At 40.0% G+C, this 22,251-nt stretch overlaps 1 protein-coding gene across 1 annotated transcript in view; it reads right to left on the bottom strand.

The window, feature by feature from the left end:
• Positions 1-22,251, bottom strand: part of mtus1b (microtubule associated tumor suppressor 1b) — a 79,662-nt gene that overhangs the window by 41,008 nt on the left and 16,403 nt on the right. Inside the window, exons 2-5 of the mRNA XM_036583558.1 lie at positions 18,478-20,592; positions 15,645-15,714; positions 8,938-9,093; positions 2,921-3,058 (exon numbers count right to left, since the gene is read on the bottom strand). Of these exons, the coding sequence (XP_036439451.1) occupies positions 2,921-3,058; positions 8,938-9,093; positions 15,645-15,714; positions 18,478-20,430 (2,317 nt within the window). The 5' untranslated portion in view covers positions 20,431-20,592. The remainder of the gene's footprint in view (positions 1-2,920; positions 3,059-8,937; positions 9,094-15,644; positions 15,715-18,477; positions 20,593-22,251) is intronic.

Genomic DNA, 22,251 nt, shown 5'->3' on the forward strand with positions numbered 1-22,251 from the left:
TGCTGCAAACGGAAAATGTGACAGAAGAACAGCTGAACAACCTGGAATCAGCCAGAAATGAACCCAACACCATTCGCCAAACTAAATGGGCTGTAAGATGCTTTACAGACTGGCTGGAACAAAACAACATTAATACTGATCTGGCAAAAAGTGACAAAACTGAGCTGAACCTGATATTGTGGCAGTTTTATGGCTCAGTCCGATTTGGTCAGACTCTGAAGATCAGACTACATTTTTGGCGAATGATATTGGGTTCATTTCTGGCTGATTCCAGGTTGTTTAGCTGTTCTTCTGTCACAGCTGCCGACTGAAAAGCTGCTCAGTGGTGATGACAGTTTGGGAATTTAGTGTAAGGAACTGGAGAACGAACTGCCAGCTGTGCAGCGAGTGGGCGGAGTTCGCAACAAGCTGCTTGTTAAGGAACTATAATTTGGTGAAGGAACTGCGAACATTAAAACATATTAAACGCCGCGTTCACGGCCCAGTTTATTAATTTCTTACTTCATTTATTTAACTGATGTATAAAAGTGATAGAACACTCGAGGAGTGTGTTATCGCGAATAACATCATGGCTGTGATGATCTACGGCGACCAAATCACAGCCATGATGTTATTTCTTAATAACACACTTCCTCTCATGTTCTATTGCTTAAATATAACGTAAATTATCACCCTAGTAAAATAGCAGGATCATGAAAACAATTTATAATACTGAAAATGATTCATTCCTGTTCTTATTTCATCTAGTTATCAATAAATTTTTCATATTATAAACATTTCACTCAACGCAGCTCCTTCAAAAAAAGCTTGAGACAGTTTAGATCATGTGCTCTCCTGGAAAAAAGGGATCAATCAATGATTCAAGTCATCAACCTTTGAAGAACAAAAGCTAAGTTACGTAAAAATCCTTTAATGGTGAGTTTGTTTGGTTGTGGTCAGGTTTGGTCCGCGCACTACAAACACAGCAATCATCAAAAACCGCTGCTTAGCGCCTCATTAGCTTGATCGATCAGCGAGGCACCAAGCGCAATTAAGCTGATTAATGACCTGGAACCTGTTGATTAATTGGTTTGAGTTTTAAACAGAACGAGGAACAGCTGTGTCGCCTGAACGTGCCTCAATTCTGGGGAGTAATGTGGTAAAATGTAACATAGTTTTCCTTTAGTTTAAATTTTGTTATATAACAGATTCAAATACATCATTCAGTTCAATTAAAGGTTCTATTGAAGGTTCAAGACTCTGACTCGCACCTCAGAGACTCAAGACTGGACTTGCTTTCCAGAGACTGGACACTCAACTGGACACCCAACTCACAACCCAGCGACTCGAGACTCGACTCGGACTCACGCTTGCACTCCAGAGACTTGAGACTCGACTTGGACCTCAGCGACGCATTACTTGACTTGGATTCGATACCCAGAGACAAGAGATTCGACTCAGACTCAAACCCCAGTGACTTAAGACTCAACTTGGACCTGGACCCCAGAGACTCAATACTTGACTCAGAGTCGAACCCCAGTGACTTGGGACTCGGCTTGGACTCGAACCCCAGTAACTCAGACTTGAACTCCAGTGACTCGGGACTCGACTCGAACTTGAACCCCAGTGAGTTGAGACCCAATTCAGACTTAAACCCCAGTGACTTGAGACTCGACTAGACTAGAGCTTCGACATGGACGCAAACCCCAATTACTCAAGACTTGACTCGGATTCGAACCCCAGTGACTCAAGACTCAATCTGGCCTTAAAACCCAGAAACTCAAGACTCAATTTGGACTCACATCCCAGAGACTCAATACTTGACGCCGAGTCAAACCTCAGTGATTCAATACTCAACTCTGGCTCAAACCCCAGTGACTCAAGACTTGACTCGGACTCGAACCCTGGTGATTCAAGACTCGACTCGGACTCAAACCTCAGTGACTTGAGACTGGACCCTGATTCAAATCCCAGTGATTCAATACTCAACTCTGGCTCACACCCCAGTGATTTGAGACTTGACTCGGACTCGAACCCCGGTGATTCAAGACTCAACTCAGACTCGAACCCGAGTGACTGAAGACCAACTTGGACTTACATTCCAAAGACTCAAGACATGACTCGCACTTGAAACTTAGAGACTCAACTTGGACTTGCATCCCAGTCACTCAGTACTCGACTTGGACTCGCATCCTAGAGATTCAACACTTGATTGGGACTCAAACCCCAGTGACTTAAGACTTGACTCAGACTCGAACCACTGTGATACAAGACTCAACTTAGACTCAAACCCCAGTGACTTGAGACTCGACTTGGACATGAACCCCAGAAACTCAAAACTTAATTTGGACTCACATCTTAGAGACTCAAGACTCGACTCTGACTCAAACCTCATTGAATCAAGACTTGACCCCGACTCAAACCTCCGTGATTCAATACTCAATTCAGACTCAAACCCCAGTGACTTGAGACTTGAATGGGACTCGAACCCCAGTGATTCAAAACTTAACTCGAACTCGAACTCTAGTGACTGAAGACTCAACTTGGACTTGCATCCCATTGACTCAAGACTCAAATTGAACTCGCGTCCCAGAGACTCAAGACCCGACTTAGCCTCGAAACCCAATGACTGAAGACTCGGCTTGGCCTTGTATCCCATGCACTCAAGACTCAACTTGAACTCGCGTCCCGGAGACTCAAGATTCGACTCAGCATCAAACCCCATGACTCGGTACTCAACTCAGACTTGCATCCAAAAGCCTCAAGGCTCAACTCACACCACAGTGCCTCAAGAATTGACTCAGACTCGCACCCCAATGACAAGAGACTCACATGACACGTCTCGCGAGATTGTTTTAAGAAAGTGATAACATAACAGTAGACTGCTAACAGAAGCTGCCAGCAGGGGGAGTTTTTACATGGTATCTGTGTGTGTTCTTACCTGCAGTGGTGGGTTTCGCAGGTGTAGAGTTGGCTCTGTTGCGGAGACCCACTGCTGGTTTGTTATTAGCAGGTTTTCCCTGCGATGTCGAGGAGGATCTAACAGCTTTCTCTTCGCTCCTCACCACCTGGGCAACACCTGAGAGTAGAGAAGTCACCATCATTACCATCTTCACCAGAATCAGAAAAAACATTATATGATCATAACATGTAAAGTGCACATCTTGGTGCTTTGATTGGTTTTGGAGTAGCCTCGGACGGCGTGATGTGGACAAAAGTGTAGTAATGTGAATATATAGCGATTTCAGATTTCATTCAAATAAAAACCTTCATCACTTTTAAAAGTAGTTCATATGAAAATATATTATTACAAGTAATTTTAGACAATAGCTGTGTCCCAATTCAGGTGCTGCATCCACGCCTTCATAGGCCGCGTCCTTCGAAGGCTGTGTAGACCCACTAAGTCTGAATCAAAATAAGGCCGTCTGCTCCACGGCAGATTTCCTGTCAGCATCACAGCACCACTGATCCCGTTGGATCCTTCATTGCCATGGAAAAGAAGCACACATTTCGAAGGAGCCTTCGAAATGGAACAGCCTAGTCGCACCGCTGTGGCGCAATCGGCCTTCAAATGCAGCCTCAGAAGGACACAGCCCTTGAATTGGACGCAGCTCATATCTGGCAGGGACCGGTTTGGTGGCCTACCAGGTCTTGCATGGTTGCCTTTTAATCATTTTTTGACCTCCAGTTTTGGAAACATCTATTGTTTTTTTTAAAACCTCACACACTTGTAAAATATTAATGCTCAGCATTTTAATCAAATCAATCTGTTTATAGAATTAATGGTCCAAATTAGCGAAGCACCAAAGCTGATTACAGCACAGTGAATGATGATGCTGCTGAACATCCTGAGTGATTGCGGTTGTCGTGGAAACCCTGATTAGTCCTAAAGTAAATATAAAATAAGTGCGTTCCTATAGAAACCGCATCTCTGTGCTCTGAGTCGCCATGACAACCTGCATTTTGAGAGGAACGCTGATCATGGCTGGGACTGATGGGCTGATATGCAGTGTGAGAAATCTGTCAATATTAGAAAATATAAACATGCAAATGTAAATAAAGGACGCATCAGATAAAATATGTTGCATTTTTCAATTCTATTTTGTTGTGTTGATATGATTTTGCTTGATAAAGTAAATATTAATATGGTTCTACCCCAATTATTGAGTTTTACCGTTCCATGTAAAAAACATTAAAATAATAAATATGTTATTATTATACTACAGTGACGGCACAATCTGATTGGTTCTACTGTTTTTTTCACAACAGCTGTATCATTCAGCTGAGCACCGGTTGCTAAGTAACGGCTCGCTTTAAGCAACATCATGGTTCTGATGATCTACAGCAACTGAATCATGTTTTATTGCTAAATTATAAATTTATATCTAGAATATGAATCTTCTTTGCTTCAGACATTAGCTTATAAATATTTAAATAAAACTCATTAGTTATGTAAGAAAGATGAAATGATGAAAGTAAAAGATAAGATTTAAATTTAAAATTTTATAGCCCAAAAAAGTCATTGCCTGCTATTGTGTAATAATTATAATACTTATTAATGAATAATTATTTAAATGATTAATGATTACAAAATGATTATTTTTATAGTTATATTGAATTAAATACTAATTATTGACACTTTCATTGCTGTTACTATTGTTGTTGTTACTGTTGTACTAATGGCAGTCTATCTTAGATAAAGTTGTATGCAAAAGTTTGTGCACCCCTGGTCAAATTCTATGTTTTGTTGATTTTGCAAGCGAAAATAAAACACGTAAATATGGCACTTTTCAAGTTTTAGTGCACAAACTTGCACTAAATTTGAATTTAACATACTGGAAAAAAAAATGTAAAATAGTAAATTTTGCATTCAAATATAAAATGCAACGTGCCATGACTTTTGCACAGGCCACGTTTGACATTTTATTGTTTCAATATGTTGACCAATTCAGTAAACGAAAAGTAATCGTGCATTAAAATGTGCAGAAGGGGTGCCAAAACCTCTGCACATGACTGTAGATATTGTTTTGGTTTATCCATAAATATTGACAGTGTTGTGTGGTCAACACCTGTGCTCGTTGTGATGATAGAGAGAGATGTATATATAGAGAGAGAGGTAGAGAGAGATGTATATATAGAGAGAGATGTATATATAGAGAGAGAGGTAGAGAGAGATGTATATATAGAGAGAGATGTATATATAGAGAGAGAGGTAGAGAGAGATGTAAATATAGAGAGAGATGTATATATAGAGAGAGATGTATATATATATAGAGAGAGAGGCAGAGAGAGATGTATATATAGAGAGAGAGGTAGAGAGAGATGTATATATAGAGAGAGATGTATATATAGAGAGAGATGTATATATAGAGAGAGAGGTAGAGAGAGATGTATATATCGAGAGAGATGTATATATAGAGAGAGAGGTAGAGAGAGATGTATATATAGAGAGAGATGTATATATAGAGAGAGAGGTAGAGAGAGATGTATATATAGAGAGAGAGGTAGAGAGAGATGTATATATAGAGAGAGATGTACATATAGAGAGAGAGGTAGAGAGAGATGTATATATAGAGAGAGATGTATATATAGAGAGAGATGTATATATAGAGAGAGAGGTAGAGAGAGATGTAAATATAGAGAGAGATGTATATATAGAGAGAGAGGTAGAGAGACATGTATATATAGAGAGAGATGTATATATAGAGAGAGAGGTAGAGAGAGATGTATATATAGAGAGAGATGTATATATATAGAGAGAGAGAGGCAGAGAGAGATGTATATATAGAGAGAGAGGTAGAGAGAGATGTATATATAGAGAGAGATGTATATATAGAGAGAGAGGTAGAGAGAGATGTATATATAGAGAGATGTATATATAGAGAGAGGTAGAGAGAGATGTATATATAGAGAGAGATGTATATATCTAGAGAGAGAGGTAGAGAGAGAGGTAGAGAGAGATGTATATATAGAGAGAGAGGTAGAGAGAGATGTATATATAGAGAGAGATGTATATATAGAGAGAGAGGTAGAGAGAGATGTATATATAGAGAGAGATGTATATATAGAGAGAGAGGTAGAGAGAGATGTATATATAGAGAGAGATGTATATATATAGAGAGAGGTAGAGAGAGATGTATATATAGAGAGAGATGTATATATAGAGAGAGAGGTAGAGAGAGATGTAAATATAGAGAGAGATGTATATATAGAGAGAGAGGTAGAGAGAGATGTATATATAGAGAGAGATGTATATATAGAGAGAGAGGTAGAGAGAGATGTATATATAGAGAGAGATGTATATATATAGAGAGAGAGAGGCAGAGAGAGATGTATATATAGAGAGAGAGGTAGAGAGAGATGTATATATAGAGAGAGAGGTAGAGAGAGATGTAAATATAGAGAGAGATGTATATATAGGGACAGATGTATATAGAGAGAGATGTATATATAGTAAATATAGAGAGAGATGTATATATAGAGAGAGATGTATATACAGAGAGAGGTAGAGAGAGATGTAAATATAGAGTAAATATAGTAAATATATAGATGTATATATAGTAAATATAGAGAGAGATGTATATATAGAGAGAGATGTATATATAGAGAGAGGTAGAGAGAGATGTAAATATAGAGAGAGATGTATATATAGAGAGAGATGTATATATATAGAGAGAGGTAGAGAGAGATGTATATATAGAGAGAGATGTATATATAGAGAGAGAGGTAGAGAGAGAAGTATATATAGAGAGATATGTATATATAGAGAGAGATGTATATATATAGAGAGAGAGAGGTAGAGAGAGATGTATATATAGAGAGAGATGTATGTATATAGAGAGAGAGGTAGAGAGAGATGTATGTATAGAGAGAGAGGTAGAGAGAGATGTATATATAGAGAGAGATGTATATATATAGAGAGAGAGGTAGAGAGAGATGTATATATAGAGAGAGATGTATATATAGAGAGAGGTGTATATATATAGAGAGATGTATATATAGAGAGAGATGTATATATATATAGAGAGAGGTAGAGAGAGATGTATATATAGAGAGAGATGTATATATAGAGAGAGGTAGAGAGAGATGTATATATAGAGAGAGATGTATATATAGAGAGAGAGGTAGAGAGAGATGTAAATATAGAGAGATATGTATATATAGAAAGAGAGGTAGAGAGAGATGTATATATAGAGAGATGTATATATAGAGAGATGTATATATAGAGAGAGAGGTAGCGAGAGATGTATATATAGAGAGAGATGTATATATATAGAGAGAGATGTATATATAGAGAGATGTATATATAGAGAGAGAGGTAGAGAGAGATGTATATATAGAGAGAGATGTATATATATAGAGAGAGATGTATATATAGAGAGAGAGGTAGAGAGAGATGTATATATATAGAGAGAGATGTATATATAGAGAGATGTATATATAGAGAGAGAGGTAGAGAGAGATGTATATATAGAGAGAGATGTATATATAGAGAGAGAGGTAGAGAGAGATGTATATATAGAGAGAGATGTATATATATAGAGAGATGTATATATATAGAGAGAGGTAGAGAGAGATGTATATATAGAGAGAGATGTATGTATATAGAGAGAGAGGTAGAGAGAGATGTATGTATAGAGAGAGAGGTAGAGAGAGATGTATATATAGAGAGAGATATATATATAGAGAGAGAGAGGTAGAGAGAGATGTATATATAGAGAGAGATGTATGTATATAGAGAGAGAGGTAGAGAGAGATGTAAATATAGAGAGAGAGAGGTAGAGAGAGATGTATATATAGAGAGAGATGTATGTATAGAGAGAGATGTATATATAGAGAGAGATGTATATATAGAGAGAGAGAGGTAGAGAGAGATGTATATATAGAGAGAGATGTATGTATAGAGAGAGAGAGGTAGAGAGAGATGTATATATAGAGAGAGATGCATGTATAGAGAGAGAGAGGTAGAGAGAGATGTATATATGGAGAGAGATGTATGTATAGAGAGAGAGAGGTAGAGAGAGATGTATATATAGAGAGAGATGTATGTATAGAGAGAGAGAGGTAGAGAGAGATGTATATATGGAGAGAGATGTATGTATAGAGAGAGAGAGGTAGAGAGAGATGTATATATGGAGAGAGATGTATGTATAGAGAGAGAGAGGTAGAGAGAGATGTATATATAGAGAGAGATGTATGTATAGAGAGAGAGAGGTAGAGAGAGATGTATATATATAGAGAGAGAGGTAGAGAGATGTATATATATATATAGAGAGAGCGGTAGAGAGAGATGTATATATAGAGAGAGATGTATATATAGAGAGAGAGGTAGAGAGATGTATATATAGAGAGAGATGTATATATCGAGAGAGATGTATATATAGAGAGAGAGGTAGAGAGAGATGTATATATATAGAGAGAGATGTATATATAGAGAGAGATGTATGTACAGAGAGAGAGAGGCAGAGAGAGATGTATGTACAGAGAGAGATGTATATATAGAGAGAGATGTATGTATATAGAGAGAGAGGAAGAGAGAGGTGTATATATAGAGAGAGATGTATGTATAGAGAGAGAGAGGTAGAGAGAGATGTATATATAGAGAGAGATGTATGTATAGAGAGAGAGAGGTAGAGAGAGATGTATATACAGAGAGAGAGAGGTAGAGAGAGATGTAGCAGAAACAGTAGCTGATTGGGTTTGTGTTATCAGTGCTGCAGTTACTGGGTTTTCAGTTCTCTTCAGTGCAGAGAGACGTATTAAAACTACAGTCTATGATAATCGAGTGTACAGACTCAGCAGATACAGATGAGGCTGATGAACGATAAGTGCTCTTTAATGTTCCTCTGAACGTTCCCTCTTTTATTTCTTACAGGTATTAAATGTGTTTAAGTGGTATTAAAGTGTTCGTACTCTGGTCAGAGCTGCTGTTGAGTCCTTGTGTTTAAACACACTCACCTCTGCCGGCCGACGTGTTGCTCTCGCTGGCCGCGCTGCCCAGTGAGGAGGAGCTCAGGCTCGCGGTGAGGCCTCCGCTTTTGATTGGCAGTTTGGAGGAGGCGGGTTTCTGGGGAGCTCTACAGGAGGAGGCGGGGCTACACGTCTTAGGTACACCTGCATCACCAGAAACACAGACATCACACCAACGTCATCATCATCCTCACTGTCGCTGTTGTTGTTGCCGTGGTCACTAATCACCACCTGTCTGCACCGTGAGGTCATACAGGCCGTTCTAACGACACAGTCAGAGCAGTTAGACTGGACAGGAGCTGACCAACACCGCAACACCACCACACCACCGCATCACAACATCACCGCACCACTGCATCACAACATCACCGCACCACTGCATCACTGTATCACAACACCACCACATCACAACACTCACACAACACCTCTCACACACCAACAGACCATTAGACACATACAGAGATGAGGACTGACGACTGACCAACTCAGGTGTACAGCAGATTATCTCTTTCTCTCTCTCTCTCTCTTGCTCTTCTTCTTTCTACCTCTCTTTTTCTTTTCTTTCTTTCTCTCTCTTGCCCCTCCCCCCTCTTCTCTTCTCTCTCTGTCCCTGTCTCTCTCCCCTTCTCTTTCTCTCCCCTTTTCTTTCTCTCTTTCCCCTTATTTTTTCTTTCTTTCTTTCTTCATTTCTTTCTTTCTTTCTTTCTTTCTTTCTGACTTTTATTTTTTCTTTCTTTATCCCTTTATGACTGTCTGTCTATCTCTCTCTATTCATCTCTCTTTTTCATTCCCTCTCCATCTTTCTTTTTTTCTTTCTTTCTTTCTTTCATTGTTTCTTTCTCTCTCATTAGTCCACTTCCTGTTCTCTGCACGGTTTCCTGCCTGGATACACACACACACACACACCACACACACACACACACACATTTTTACACATACCAGTCTATTCAGCCACCAGCAGTTCAGCTCCGCCCATTCACACTGAACGAGGCACACCACAGGACAGCCAATCAGAACAGGGCTCATTTACATATTGTAAATTATACCTCATATCTCCAAAAATGTAACAACTGAAGAAAAAAAACATGCTTAACTTTAAATACAAATTAATGTAAAACTATTTTATTCCAAGCCATTTTCGACCATTTCTATTGGTCCATTCTTCATGAAGTTTTGACACAGTGTACAGCAGCTAGCTTTTTAAAATTATGCAACAAAAAAAAATTCAAAAATGGTTTGTTCCGACTGTAACGAGGTATCAGTCTTACAGACACAGTAAAAAAGATGGACTGTTGTTGGTACAAATGTTATAAGTGGAAAAAAATAAAATACGACGAATATGAGCTCTTTAATAACTGATCTAGGATCAGTTCCTAAACCTTTTTCTGTATTCCTACCATTACAGGCCAAATGCTGCAACTGTATCAGAATCAGCTGGGAATGAATAGTGTAGAAAGCTGCCACCTGCTGGCAAGAGCTGTTACTGCAGCTCATTTTAAAGGGCCCATATTCTCAAGTCAAGTCAGCTTTATTGTCAATACTACAATATGTACAGGACATACAGAGTATTGAAACTGCGTTACTCTCAGACCCCATGGTGTAGATTGGGTGAACATTAAATAGACAGTAAACAGGAAATGTGTGAATTAAATAGACACTAAATAAACACTAAACACTAATTGTAAAATAAACACTAATTGTAGAAAAATAGAATAATAAAAAATAATATAAATATAAGAAGGTCCCTGAATTTAACAATAAAGTGACATGACATAATTCTACATTTCTTATGCACCCTCCCCCCGTTTTCCCTTCCACTTTGAGTGGTTTTATGCGCCCAGAACACTGATTATTTTTACATGATCATTTTCCAACCTCTCTTTATCTCTTATAAATAAATAAGCTGTTTTTTGCTTCTGTGCCTTTAAGACTGATTTATATAAATAAGCTCAAGCTGAAACACTCCTTATAATTTAAGTGTGAGGGGCGGAGCTAAACTGCCGTAGGCTGAATACACAGCCTATATCAGGGGTTGGCCACCCAAATGTTAAGAAGAGCCATTTTGTCCTTTCAATAAAGTCAAACCACCTTGGGAGCCACAACAATTTATGTCCATTTTACCGTCTTGGCTGTAAATATGTCTCAGTATGTGCTGATGTGCTAGTATAGTCTAAAAATATATAATATAAACGAAAAAACACCGATGTACTTTGCTCTGTTTTAAGCTTTAGCTAAACTATAGCCACTTTTCTCACATCTCCAGCAGGAAACTTTTCTGCAAGAGTAGAACAGTTTCTTGTAAAATGTCTCTCAACGTTCTATTTTTTACAAGGCATTCACCTTGTATATATATATATATATATATATATATATATATATATAATATATATATATATATATATATATATATATATATATATATATAATTCTGCATATATTTCAAATCAAATTAAACTAAATATTTTACAAAGTTCATTTACTACGTTAGTGCTTTAATTTGATCCAGTTGTCTATGATGGAGGCCCTTAACAACTGACAAGTAACTCTCTTAAACTTCATATCTGTCAGTATTAAAAAATTAGCCTTTAATAAAGAGAGAAAAAGAGACTTAGTAGAACTTCAGCTTTGACTGGAGACTACAAACGTTTAGGAAATGAATCACTGTGAATCACACACACAAAGGCTTGGCTGTTGTCCGGTTTCGGGGTCAAAGTGGAGACTCCAGGGCCTGGACATATGGAACAAACCAGCAATTGTCCAGAAGGAATCTGACCTTTCCACAAAATTCAATTCAGCTTTTTTCAATGAAAGATGACAAATGCTAATAAATTTGACCCTGTATGCACACATATATCTATATCATGGTGTGCAAAAGTCAGAGACCACCCTTCATTTCTTTAATTTCCAGCCTAAATAGCCATTAAGCACACATTATTCATTTATCCGCATCAGGAAAAACTCAGAAAACAAAGATTTAACAGAAAATGAACACATTCTTCAGTACTTAGTGTGTCCTTTTACCTTTATTACAGGTTCCATTCTTTTCAGGAGACTCACTTTCAGTTTCTCAAAGAAATCTGCAGACACACCTCCAAAGCTGTGTTACAAACTCAATTTCAAAAAGTTGGGACCGTGTGTAAAACGTAAATAAATCCAGAAAGCAGTAATTTGTAAATCCATTTTTACGTCTTTAAACAAAAGCAGTACAAAGACAAAATATGTAATGTTTTATCTCATCAACTTCATTGTTTTTTGTAAATTCTATTCTAAATCATCCTAAATTTGATGCCAACATTACAAAAAAGTTTAAGATTAGAAACATTGTTAAATGTTCAGTAAACATTTTGAAAGAGGTGATGTTATCATGTTTGGGTATGAAAGGAGCAGTCAGGAAAGGCTGGAGAGTCCTTTATGAGTGAGGATGGGTCAAGACTCGCCACTAAAATGCAGCAGCAGATAGTCCAACTGTTTAGGAGCAAAGTTTTGCTAGGACTTTATGAATTTCACCATCTACAGTGCATGATAGTATAGAAAACTATTCTGGGAATCTGGAAAAATCTCTGCAAGGCCAAAAACCACAATGGAATGCCAATAGCTTTCGACCTTTCAGACAACACTGCGCTAAAAATCAGCATGCCTCTGTGATGGTATCACCACATGGGCTCGGGAATACTTTGACAAACTATTGTCAATAAACCCTGTTAATCACTGCATCCACAAATGCAAGTTAAGACTGTACATACATCAACAACACACTGAAACACCGCCGACTTCTCTGGGCTCTAGCTCATCTGAAAGGCACTGATGCACAGTGGAAATATGTATTGTGGTCTGATGATTCAAACTTTCAGATTGTTTATGATAATAGATGTTGTGTTCTCTGTGCCAAAGAAGGAAAGAATCATCCAGATTGTCACCAGCGTAAAGTTTAAAAGCCTGGATCTGTTGTGGTATTTTAAGTGACATATGCTGCCTTTGAGATGCCCTGTTTTTCAGGAACATCCATGCGTATTTCAACATGACAACAACAAGCCACATTCTGCACATGTTACGACAGCATGGCTGCATAATTAGAGTGTGCAGGTGTTAGACTGGCCTACTTGTCCCCTTGTGGAAACATGTGCCGCATTATGAAGTGCGAAATACAACAATGAAGGCCCCAGACAGTTACACAGCTAAAGACTTTTACAAGAGAAGAATGGCAAAATGTTGTGCTTTCAAAACTGGATCAGTTTGTGTCTGAACAATCATTAAGTCCTGTTAAAAGGAAAGATGACACACACACAGTGATAAACATGCACCTAACTGTTTTGGAAAACACTGAAGGCATCATTTTTGGAATGAGCTTTCTGTTTTATTGGTATTGTCTATAATGTCCCAACTGGGTTTGAAGAATTGGGTTTGTAGAAGTTGGTTGCATTTCTCGTTTCTCATAAACCACATTCAGTGGTGTTGAGGTCTGGACTCTGGGGTGGCCAGTCCATTGTTCAGCTTCTTTGTTTGATGTGTCCGTCTCCTTTTCTCAGTGAGGTTCTTCTTGACAGCTACACATCCTTTCATATATATATGCTGCATGGCCAAAAGTATGTGGACACCTCTCCTATTTAGTGAGTTCAGGCGTTTTTGACACATCCATTGCTATATAAAACCAAGCACCCTGACTATATATATATATATATATAAAGATATATATATATATAAAGAGAGAGAGATTCTTAACTTTAATTGCACCTTAAAGTTACCACTGGAGATACAAGATTTTCTCTTTACAGTGAGAATACGTTTTCCTTCTTCTCTGTCATTTTTTTTTGTCCTTCTGTCTGTGTTCTTCTCTGTCAGGTGTTTCTGTCCATCTCAAAGCATAGCCATCAATGAAAAGAGGAAGAAAGAAAGAGAGAGAGAGAGAGAGAGAGAGAGAGAGAGAGAGAGAGAGAGGAAAGACACTTCCTCACACAAGTCAGTCCTTTGTGTGGGCAGATAATGGGGGGGGTTCTCAAGCAAGAAACAAAGAAAAAGAAAGAGAGAGAGTAAGAAAGAAAGAAAGAAAGAAAGAAAGGAGTATTACATAACACAGACGTGTGTAGTGCTGTTAACACCAGCTGCTTATCCAGTTACAGAAGAGGAAACTCTATCAGCTTGATTTTAACACAGTGTGGTGTGTGTGTGTGTGTGTGTGTGTGTGTGTGTGTGTGTGTGTGTGGCGTGAGTGATTTCAGAGGTATTTTAAAATCACAGCCCTGAAGACGCCAAACCCTCCACACATAACTGACATACTTGTCACAAAACACATACACACACGTCTGTGTAGAACACTATACAAAAGTATACAAGTATCTATATGTAACATAATATGTCCCCTTATCTATTATGTCTACATGCACTATTACATACAGTTTATGTAATGTTTAACAATGTTTAACTATCCGGTGTCGACCAGAGGAGGATGGGTCCCCCTTCTGAGTCTTGGTTCCTCTCAAGGTTTCTTCCTGTTTCTCTTAGGGAGTTTTTCCTTGCCACTGTCGCCTCTGGCGACGCTCATGGGGCCTCGGACCCGGACTTCTTTCTGTAATGCTGATTTCCTTGTAAAGCTGCTTTGTGACAACACCTGTTGTAAAAAGCGCTGTATAAACAAACTTTACTTACTTACTTACTTACTACTAATGTTTTATATATATATATTGCTGCTGTCAGAACAAAACCTTGTATCTCCAACATGGTAACTTTACAGGAGAAGGAAAAAACACACTTTACTTTTAATGTAAATCAATGGAACCAGACATTTTTGCAAGTAGTTTAGGGCTGTTTCTTTTGGTCCATTCACCATGAAATTTACACACAATGTAAATCACAAAAGGTATTTTCAAATTATGTCAAAAACTGAAAAACGACAAAAACACACATTATATATATATATATATATATATATATATATATATATATTATATATATATATATATATATATATATATATATATTATATATATATAAAAAGAGTATAAAAGAGGCATCAAGTTCTTCATTTCTCAATGATCCACAGTTTCCAAAACTAGAGCTCACAAACTGACAGAGAAAATGTGCCTCCTAACAACCACCTGGAAGACCTGGTGGACACCAAAACTGTCCCCATCAGATAAACAGCACTTAAAGCTTTCATCTTTGAGAGAGAGGAGAAAATCAAGCTGCTTCAGATCTGAAAACATCCACAGGTGTTTCTGTCCATCCTTCCACTGTGAGAAGACGACTCAGCGCTGTGGGTCTGAAAGGATGTGTAGCTGATCAAGAAGAACCTCACTGAGAAAAGGAGACGGACACATCAAACAAAGAAGCTGAACAATGGACTGACCACCCCAGAGTCCAGACCTCAACACCACTGAATGTGTTTGATTACTTCAGAAAATGATCAACCAGCTTCTGAGACTGAACTTTGGAGGTGTGTTAAAACATCCCTGCAGAGTCTTTTTCAAAACTGAGATGTTGTATTGAGCTGTTGAGGCTCCTGTGTCGTTTTCTGTGCTGTTTTTTTTTTTCTGACACTGTAAATACACACGTTCCTCAGCAGCCATAAATCACAGCAGACTCACACCCTCATGTCTGAGAGTGTAAACGAGTGTGTGGAGAGTGTGTACACGTGGAACACAGCGTGTGTGTGTGTGTGAGAGAGTGTGAGAGTGTGTGAGAGAGAGCGAGAGACTCACCGGTTGACGCAGGAGCTTGTACCCCGGTGGGCACGGACACAGCTTTGGGGGTCTTCAGTTTGGACCCCGTCTGCAGAAAAACGGGCGGATTAGAGAGAGAGTTCCAGGAGAGAGAGGAAAAATCACGACCACACAGAGTCAGCATGGTGTTAGCCATAACAGAGCAGAGGGGAAATGAGAGGGAAAGAGAAGAGAGAGAGAGAGAGAGAGAGAGAGAGGGAGAGGGAGGAGCAGAAAAGGAGGAGGGGAAAAGGATGGCAAAAAAGGAAAAAAAAAGCTGTGAGGAGAAGTTGTTGAGAGCTGTTTCCCCTGAAGTTCTACTACATTCTAACAAACAAAAGCAGAGCCTAGAGACAGAGAGAGAGAGAGAGAGACAGAGAGAGAGAGAGAGAGAGAGAGAGAGAGAGAGAGGAAAGAGAAATAGAGAGACAGAGAGAAAAGAGAGAAAGAGAATAAGAGAGAGAGAAAGAACTAGAGAGAATGAAAAAGAGAAAAAAGAGGTAGAGAACTAGAACGGAAGAAAAAGAGAGAACATGGAAAAGGGACTGAGATAGAGAGAGAGAGAGAGAGAAAAGAGTGTGAGAGAGAGAGACAGAGAGACAGAAAGAGAGAGAAAAAGAGAGAAATAGAGAGAGAGAGAAAGGGAGAAAGTAAGAGAGAGAGAGAAAATGACGGAGTGAGTAAAAGAAAGAAAGAATAAATAAACACTCTCTGGCATGTGCAGCTGTTTTGAAGCCTGCAGTAGAACCTGAGTGAAAACAGCAGCATGTGAAAACACTTATGTAGAACTGCCCAATCACTGACTCCACTAATGAGGCTCTAGGAAATTTACAGAAACAGGAAAAACAAACTCTGTGTTGACAAAAGGCCGTTTGTGCCGTTTGTGCCTGTCGGCATCACCTGGAACGTACGCACTCGGCGCTTTGATGCTGCGCTTTCTTCAGGCTCATTATAACAACACTGGGAAATGAGGTTTAATGGCAACTCATGGAAGCAGTTCTCAACTCACAGTGAGAGCTACCCAGCCTAAAGTACGGCCTCCCCACGGCGGGGTTAGCTTTAGCACATTGTTATGACTTCCCAAGTAAACAATGAGTGTCTTTAGACATACTTAATAATCCGATAACTGCAGAAAATCAGATTTTGTCCGTAATCTGATCAACGTGTTAACATGCGCTTGAGTAATTAGACAATGGGAAACTCTGGGTCTACATGAGTCAGACAGTAATCAGATTTCTGCTTTGCAACCAGCCAATAAACTCACAGAAGAAGACGTGACGTAAATGTAATATAAAATGAAAGAATATTTAAACCCCTCATTTCATCAAGCATGTAGTTGGTTTCGTCGTCGCCCCAAAAGCGTTTTGCTGCGTCTCACGGCGATGCTTATTTCTGGTCTGTTTTCGCACATGCGCAGACTGAGAAATCCGAAAGAAATCAGAGTAAGAGTTTACGTGCACTGAGAAATCTGATTACTGAGCTAAAATCCAGCTCCCTTTATCAGATTTCTTAAGCAGATTTCTAGACCTTACTCCATTCTAAGAAATCAGAGTATGCAGTTTACATGACCATTTGAATAATCATATAACTGCAGAAATCTGATTATGATCAGATTACTGAGTGCATGTAAACTCACTGAGAGTCCATGTGCCCTCATAAAAACTCAAGAAAGTTTTCAACACAGTTTATTCAGCTACTTAAAAGGTGCACCCATTGCACCCATAGAACAGCACTGACACTCCAGAGCAGCTACACATGAGCCTAAGGTTACCATGTTCAATGCTAATCATCAGCTAGAGGGGTATAAAACCCCCCAGCATTGGACTGCAGAGCAGTGGAACTGCGTTCTCTGTAGTGATGGAGCTCCATCCAGTACCTTTGGGATGAGTTGGAGTGCCAGAACTGATCATCCAACATCAGTACCTGACCTCACTAATGCTCTTGCACTGTAACAAATGAGAAGTCTGCTCAACTTAAAATGATATAGCAACCGATGGCTTTTCTGGAGTTGACTCAACTGTCTAATAATTCATCCCAATATCAGGAGATTGTGAATTTGAATCCTTGCAATACCACAGCTGTCCATATCCATAAGTGTGTACCCAAAAGGGAAGTACCCTTTCCTCTTGGGTACCCTAGCAGGACTGTGTGACGGAAAGAGTCCTGGCTAGTGGGGAAGTTGAGTATAAACAAACAGGTTCATTTTATTTACCTAACTGAGATGTAGAACTAAAAAATTGAGAGAACTTTTGACTCAACTAAGAAGTTTGAGTTGGGTGTCCTCAAGTCGAGTCAACTCAAAAAGCCCTGAAATCGGTTACTATATCATTTTGAGTTGAGCTGATCTTTCATTGTTAACAGTGTGTTAAACAGCAATCATGTTCTCACAGCAATGTTCCAAGATCTACTGTAAAGCAATCCCAGAAGAACAGAAGCTGTTAATGCAGCAAAGTGGGGGACAAACTCTCTTTACCCTTGATTTACAAAGGTACATTGTACCAAGAGCTTGCTGTTGTCTACAAACTCTTGGACACACGGGGTGCATTTAAAATTTGCTAAATTAAGTATTTCAACAAAAATATGGATGTTTACTATTGTTTCTCGATAAGTTTAAATGATTTTTGGCAGCGTTCTGTAAAGTCAGTCCAACTTAGCAACATCAGCTACTAAAGAACACTTTGATGGGCAAGCATGGATAGAGGAATCGAGACCTGGAAAAGTGGAGAGTCAATCAAATCACAGATGTACCAATGACATCAGAGTTTAGAAGTCAATAAAGTGATTCTTGAATGGACAGGTGAGGCAGGCCAAGTTTGAAGAAAAGGTAACTCACCTGGTCTAAATCTTCAGGAATCTCCTTGGCTGACTGTGTCTCTAGTGGGACCTCCTCTTTGTCACATTCCCTCTCCTCATTTACTACGTCCATGACCTCTGCACCTTCGTTCTGCTCCTGGTCGCCATTGACAACAATCTCTGGCCTCACGTTTGCATCACTGACACACAGGGGCGTTTTCTCTATTTGCAGGTGTACGGCTTTAGGTTTGGGGTCTGTAATTGGTGCTGGCATCGTCACTCTTGCCTGGTTGGAGGACGACCTCCTCTTCTTGATGACACCATCAGCATCTTGGTCTTTGCTGTTGGCTGTTCGCCCCCTAGAAGGTGGAGGCTTCTTCTCTGTGCCGGCTGCTGATTGGCTGGGATTAGCTGGTCTTGGTGCAGAGGCAGCCCTAGAATTGACCTTTGGTTTGACGTTCTTTAAGTCAGGCCTGGGAAACCGTTTCATTTCTGTTTTGGTGGATTTGGTCATGGAAGGCTTTGTGGTAGGTCTGGTGTGACCTTGACCTGGACGATCTTTGGTGTTTTGCAAGGTCAGTTTTGTTTTTTCATTTTTGTTGCGGGTGGTGGAGGAGACAGTCTTTTTGGGCTCCTGGCTGGGTGCAGATGGCGGAGAAACCACAAAATTATCCTCAGAAACTGGAGGCAGCACTGTATCACTAAGAGTGACTTCTGAGGGTAGATGAGATGGACTTATCTCAAGATGAGGCCCAACAAAGTCCTGATGGACCTCACTATCAGGACCCATATCAGGCCCTTTAGATGAGCTCTGCATCTGGCCCTCCTCAGTGTGAAGTTGTGTTGATTCCTGAAGGGCCTCTTGATGGAGCTCATTCACAGGGCCCACATCAGGCCTCCTGGATGAGCTCAGCATCTGACCCTCCTCTGTATGAAACTGCGTTGATTCCTGAAGAGCCTCCTGATGGAGCTCATTCACATGACCCATGTCAGGCATCCTAGTTGAGCTATGCATTTGGAATTCCTCAGTGTGAATCTCCATTGATTCCTGAAGATCCGTCTTATCGAGCTCACTCACATGGCCCATGTGGGGCCTCCTGGTTGAGTGATGCACTTCACACTCCACAGTGTCAACCTCCATTGATTCATGAAGAGTCTTCTGATGAAGCTCACTCACAAGGCCTACATCTGGTCTCCTGGATGAGTTCTGCATCTGGCTTTCCCCAGTGTGAGGCTCCATCGACTCCTGAAGGCCTTCTTGATGAAACTCACTCAGAGGGTCCACATTAGACCTCCTGGATAAGCTCTGCATCTGGTCCTGCTCCACTGATTCCTGAAGGGCCTCCTTATGCAGCTCACTCACAGGGCCTACATTAGGCCCCATAGAAGAGATCTGTATCTGGCCTTCCTCATTCTGGCACCTCATCACCACATCAGCAGAACTCAGAGATAGAAAAGAGTCCTCCTCTTCATCCTCCTCCTCCTCATATCCTGAACAGCATAGCACCGCTTCTGTTGCTGAAGAGTCATCTGAGCTCCGCCTCCCGTGGTCACCATTGCTATGACCATCAATGCAGTCATCGCGTTGGCCTTGTTTCAGGGTCAAAACCAAAGTGACATTATCTTGGTCATCATGGATTTCACACCAGCCTTCTTCATTGGCATCTAAGTAGACAGACACCGAGTTGTCGTTGTCATTTTCAGCTCCACAGTCTGGGCTTTGAATCCCAGAGTCATCCTCACCCGTGGTCACTTTCCTTCTCATTATCCCCTCTGGCATTTCCACGTCCAGTGGGCTGTCCGTTCGGGTGCCACTCAGACTGCTCAGACTGCGCATGGAGTCTGGAGATGCTGATGACGATGATGAAGATTCTGCAAAGGCACTGGCATCTACAGCACCGCTGTGTAATGGTAGACACATGCCATGGTGGACCCCTTCCGAGGGTTTCATGGTTAGCGCAGATGGCTGAAGTTCACTCATATCTCTACTCATACGCTGAACACAGTGATTCCAGCCAGAGATTAGCCAGCTAGCACTGCTTCATGGCCCATAGCTGCCACTGTATGCTTGGATAAAAGTAGAGGATTAATGGATGTATTACCCAGTTGAAGGAAGGTCATGGTATTTGGGCACCAAGGTGAAGTCCACAATGTCCTAGCAAGAGAAAAAACATGTTAACACCAGACAGACAATATTCAATCTCATAATAAACTTAACTAAAACACTGATTCATAACTAGGATCAACATTTTAGTGAGGTCAATTTTGCAGAAAACTGACCTACATCACATACATCATGTTTGTCCCAAATCATTGCTCCTTTTTTCCTGTTGCTATGTGCCTTTTTCTTTCATTTGTTCTGTTGCTTTCAGGATTTGATGGACCGAATGAGGTCAGTATTAATGATATTCATAAAATAAGGAGATTAATAAGTAAATCAAATACCTATATGACAATGTTGCTCAAGATTTAGATATTTTACCTCTTGTTTCAACAGCTTCTCTGAGCTAGCGGCTAAAGTCCGAGCAGTCTAGACTGTTTGGCCTAAAACTATATATTCAAACTAATTATAATGTTTTAGAAAACCAATGCTAGTTCTATATTTATGAATCAATCCATACAAACTATCACTTGCTGACATGGCTAAACCTTACAGGCATGCTCACTGTTCATCAGGGCAAATACTGTTGCGCATGAGTCCACAAACCCATTTCTACGCTATTCAACAGAGTTTGAAAGGAGAAACATGGACGCTACATGAAGTTAGAGATTATATGTGTTGTTAGACAGAACAAGAGAGACAGAGAGAGAGCACTGCTGCCCTCTGCTGGTCATAGGCTACAGAGTCCAACCATGCTGAAGCATGAAACTGGTTAACCACTGACAGGAACAAAGTGTTCATGATCTGAAGTGCATCAGAGTTTTGGCCTCATAATCACACAAAATGAGTCATTCCCTCCTCAGATTTGCTACCCATAAATACTTTCTCCTCAGGCTCTGAATAAAGTCTCTGTTGGGGAAGTGTTTCTTTACGAAACTGACTGGAAGTGCAAATATATTTCCTGCAAAGCCATGTTTACAACATCCACCCTCAACGCACAAGCAGTCTGCTAATTGTCTCAGCATGAGCGGGTTAACCTTCATACCAAGCGAGGCCAGCATGCTCCATCACAGCTGCCCATCAAACTGCTCCTGCTAATGTGGGTCAGAGAGAAGCTATTAAAAGGTGCAATGGTTTTATTTTAATATTCAGGACACAGTTTCTCTGGCAACGTGGGAAGACGATGAAGACAATGAAGCCTTGTGTCTTCACACAAAAAAGCGCAGGGTGACAGGTTTCACCAAATGGCTCGACTGTTCTGACTTCCCAAATCGGCCTTTCGAACAAAGAACCACTCCCTGCTAAAGGTCACTTGCACAGTTTTGCCCCTTATCCCAAATGTAGTCGATCAGCCAAAACACGTTTTCTTCCAAAACACGTTTCAGTTCCTTCTGAAGTTTTTTCTTATTTAGCTCTTTCTGAAGTTTTCATCTTTGTACTGGAGCTATGAGGCTAATTTAGCTAAATAATGGAAGCTTATGCCTCCCCTGCTAGAAGAACAGAATAGACCAGCATGTTGTGTTTTGGATGCTGGTCTGACCATGCTGGGTGACCAGCTAAACCAGCATCAGACCAGCATAGACCAGCTCAGAATGTTATGCTGCTTCTTTCAGCAGGGTCATCATTTAGCACCCTGCTAACTACAAGCCTAAATCATCAAACACCTGTCACAAACCATGCCGAGATGTCCAGTGGAGACCGAATTACACACTG

This window comes from Colossoma macropomum, unplaced genomic scaffold, assembly GCF_904425465.1.
Source record: "Colossoma macropomum unplaced genomic scaffold, Colossoma_macropomum, whole genome shotgun sequence".
NCBI classification, from domain to species: Eukaryota; Metazoa; Chordata; class Actinopteri; order Characiformes; family Serrasalmidae; genus Colossoma; species Colossoma macropomum.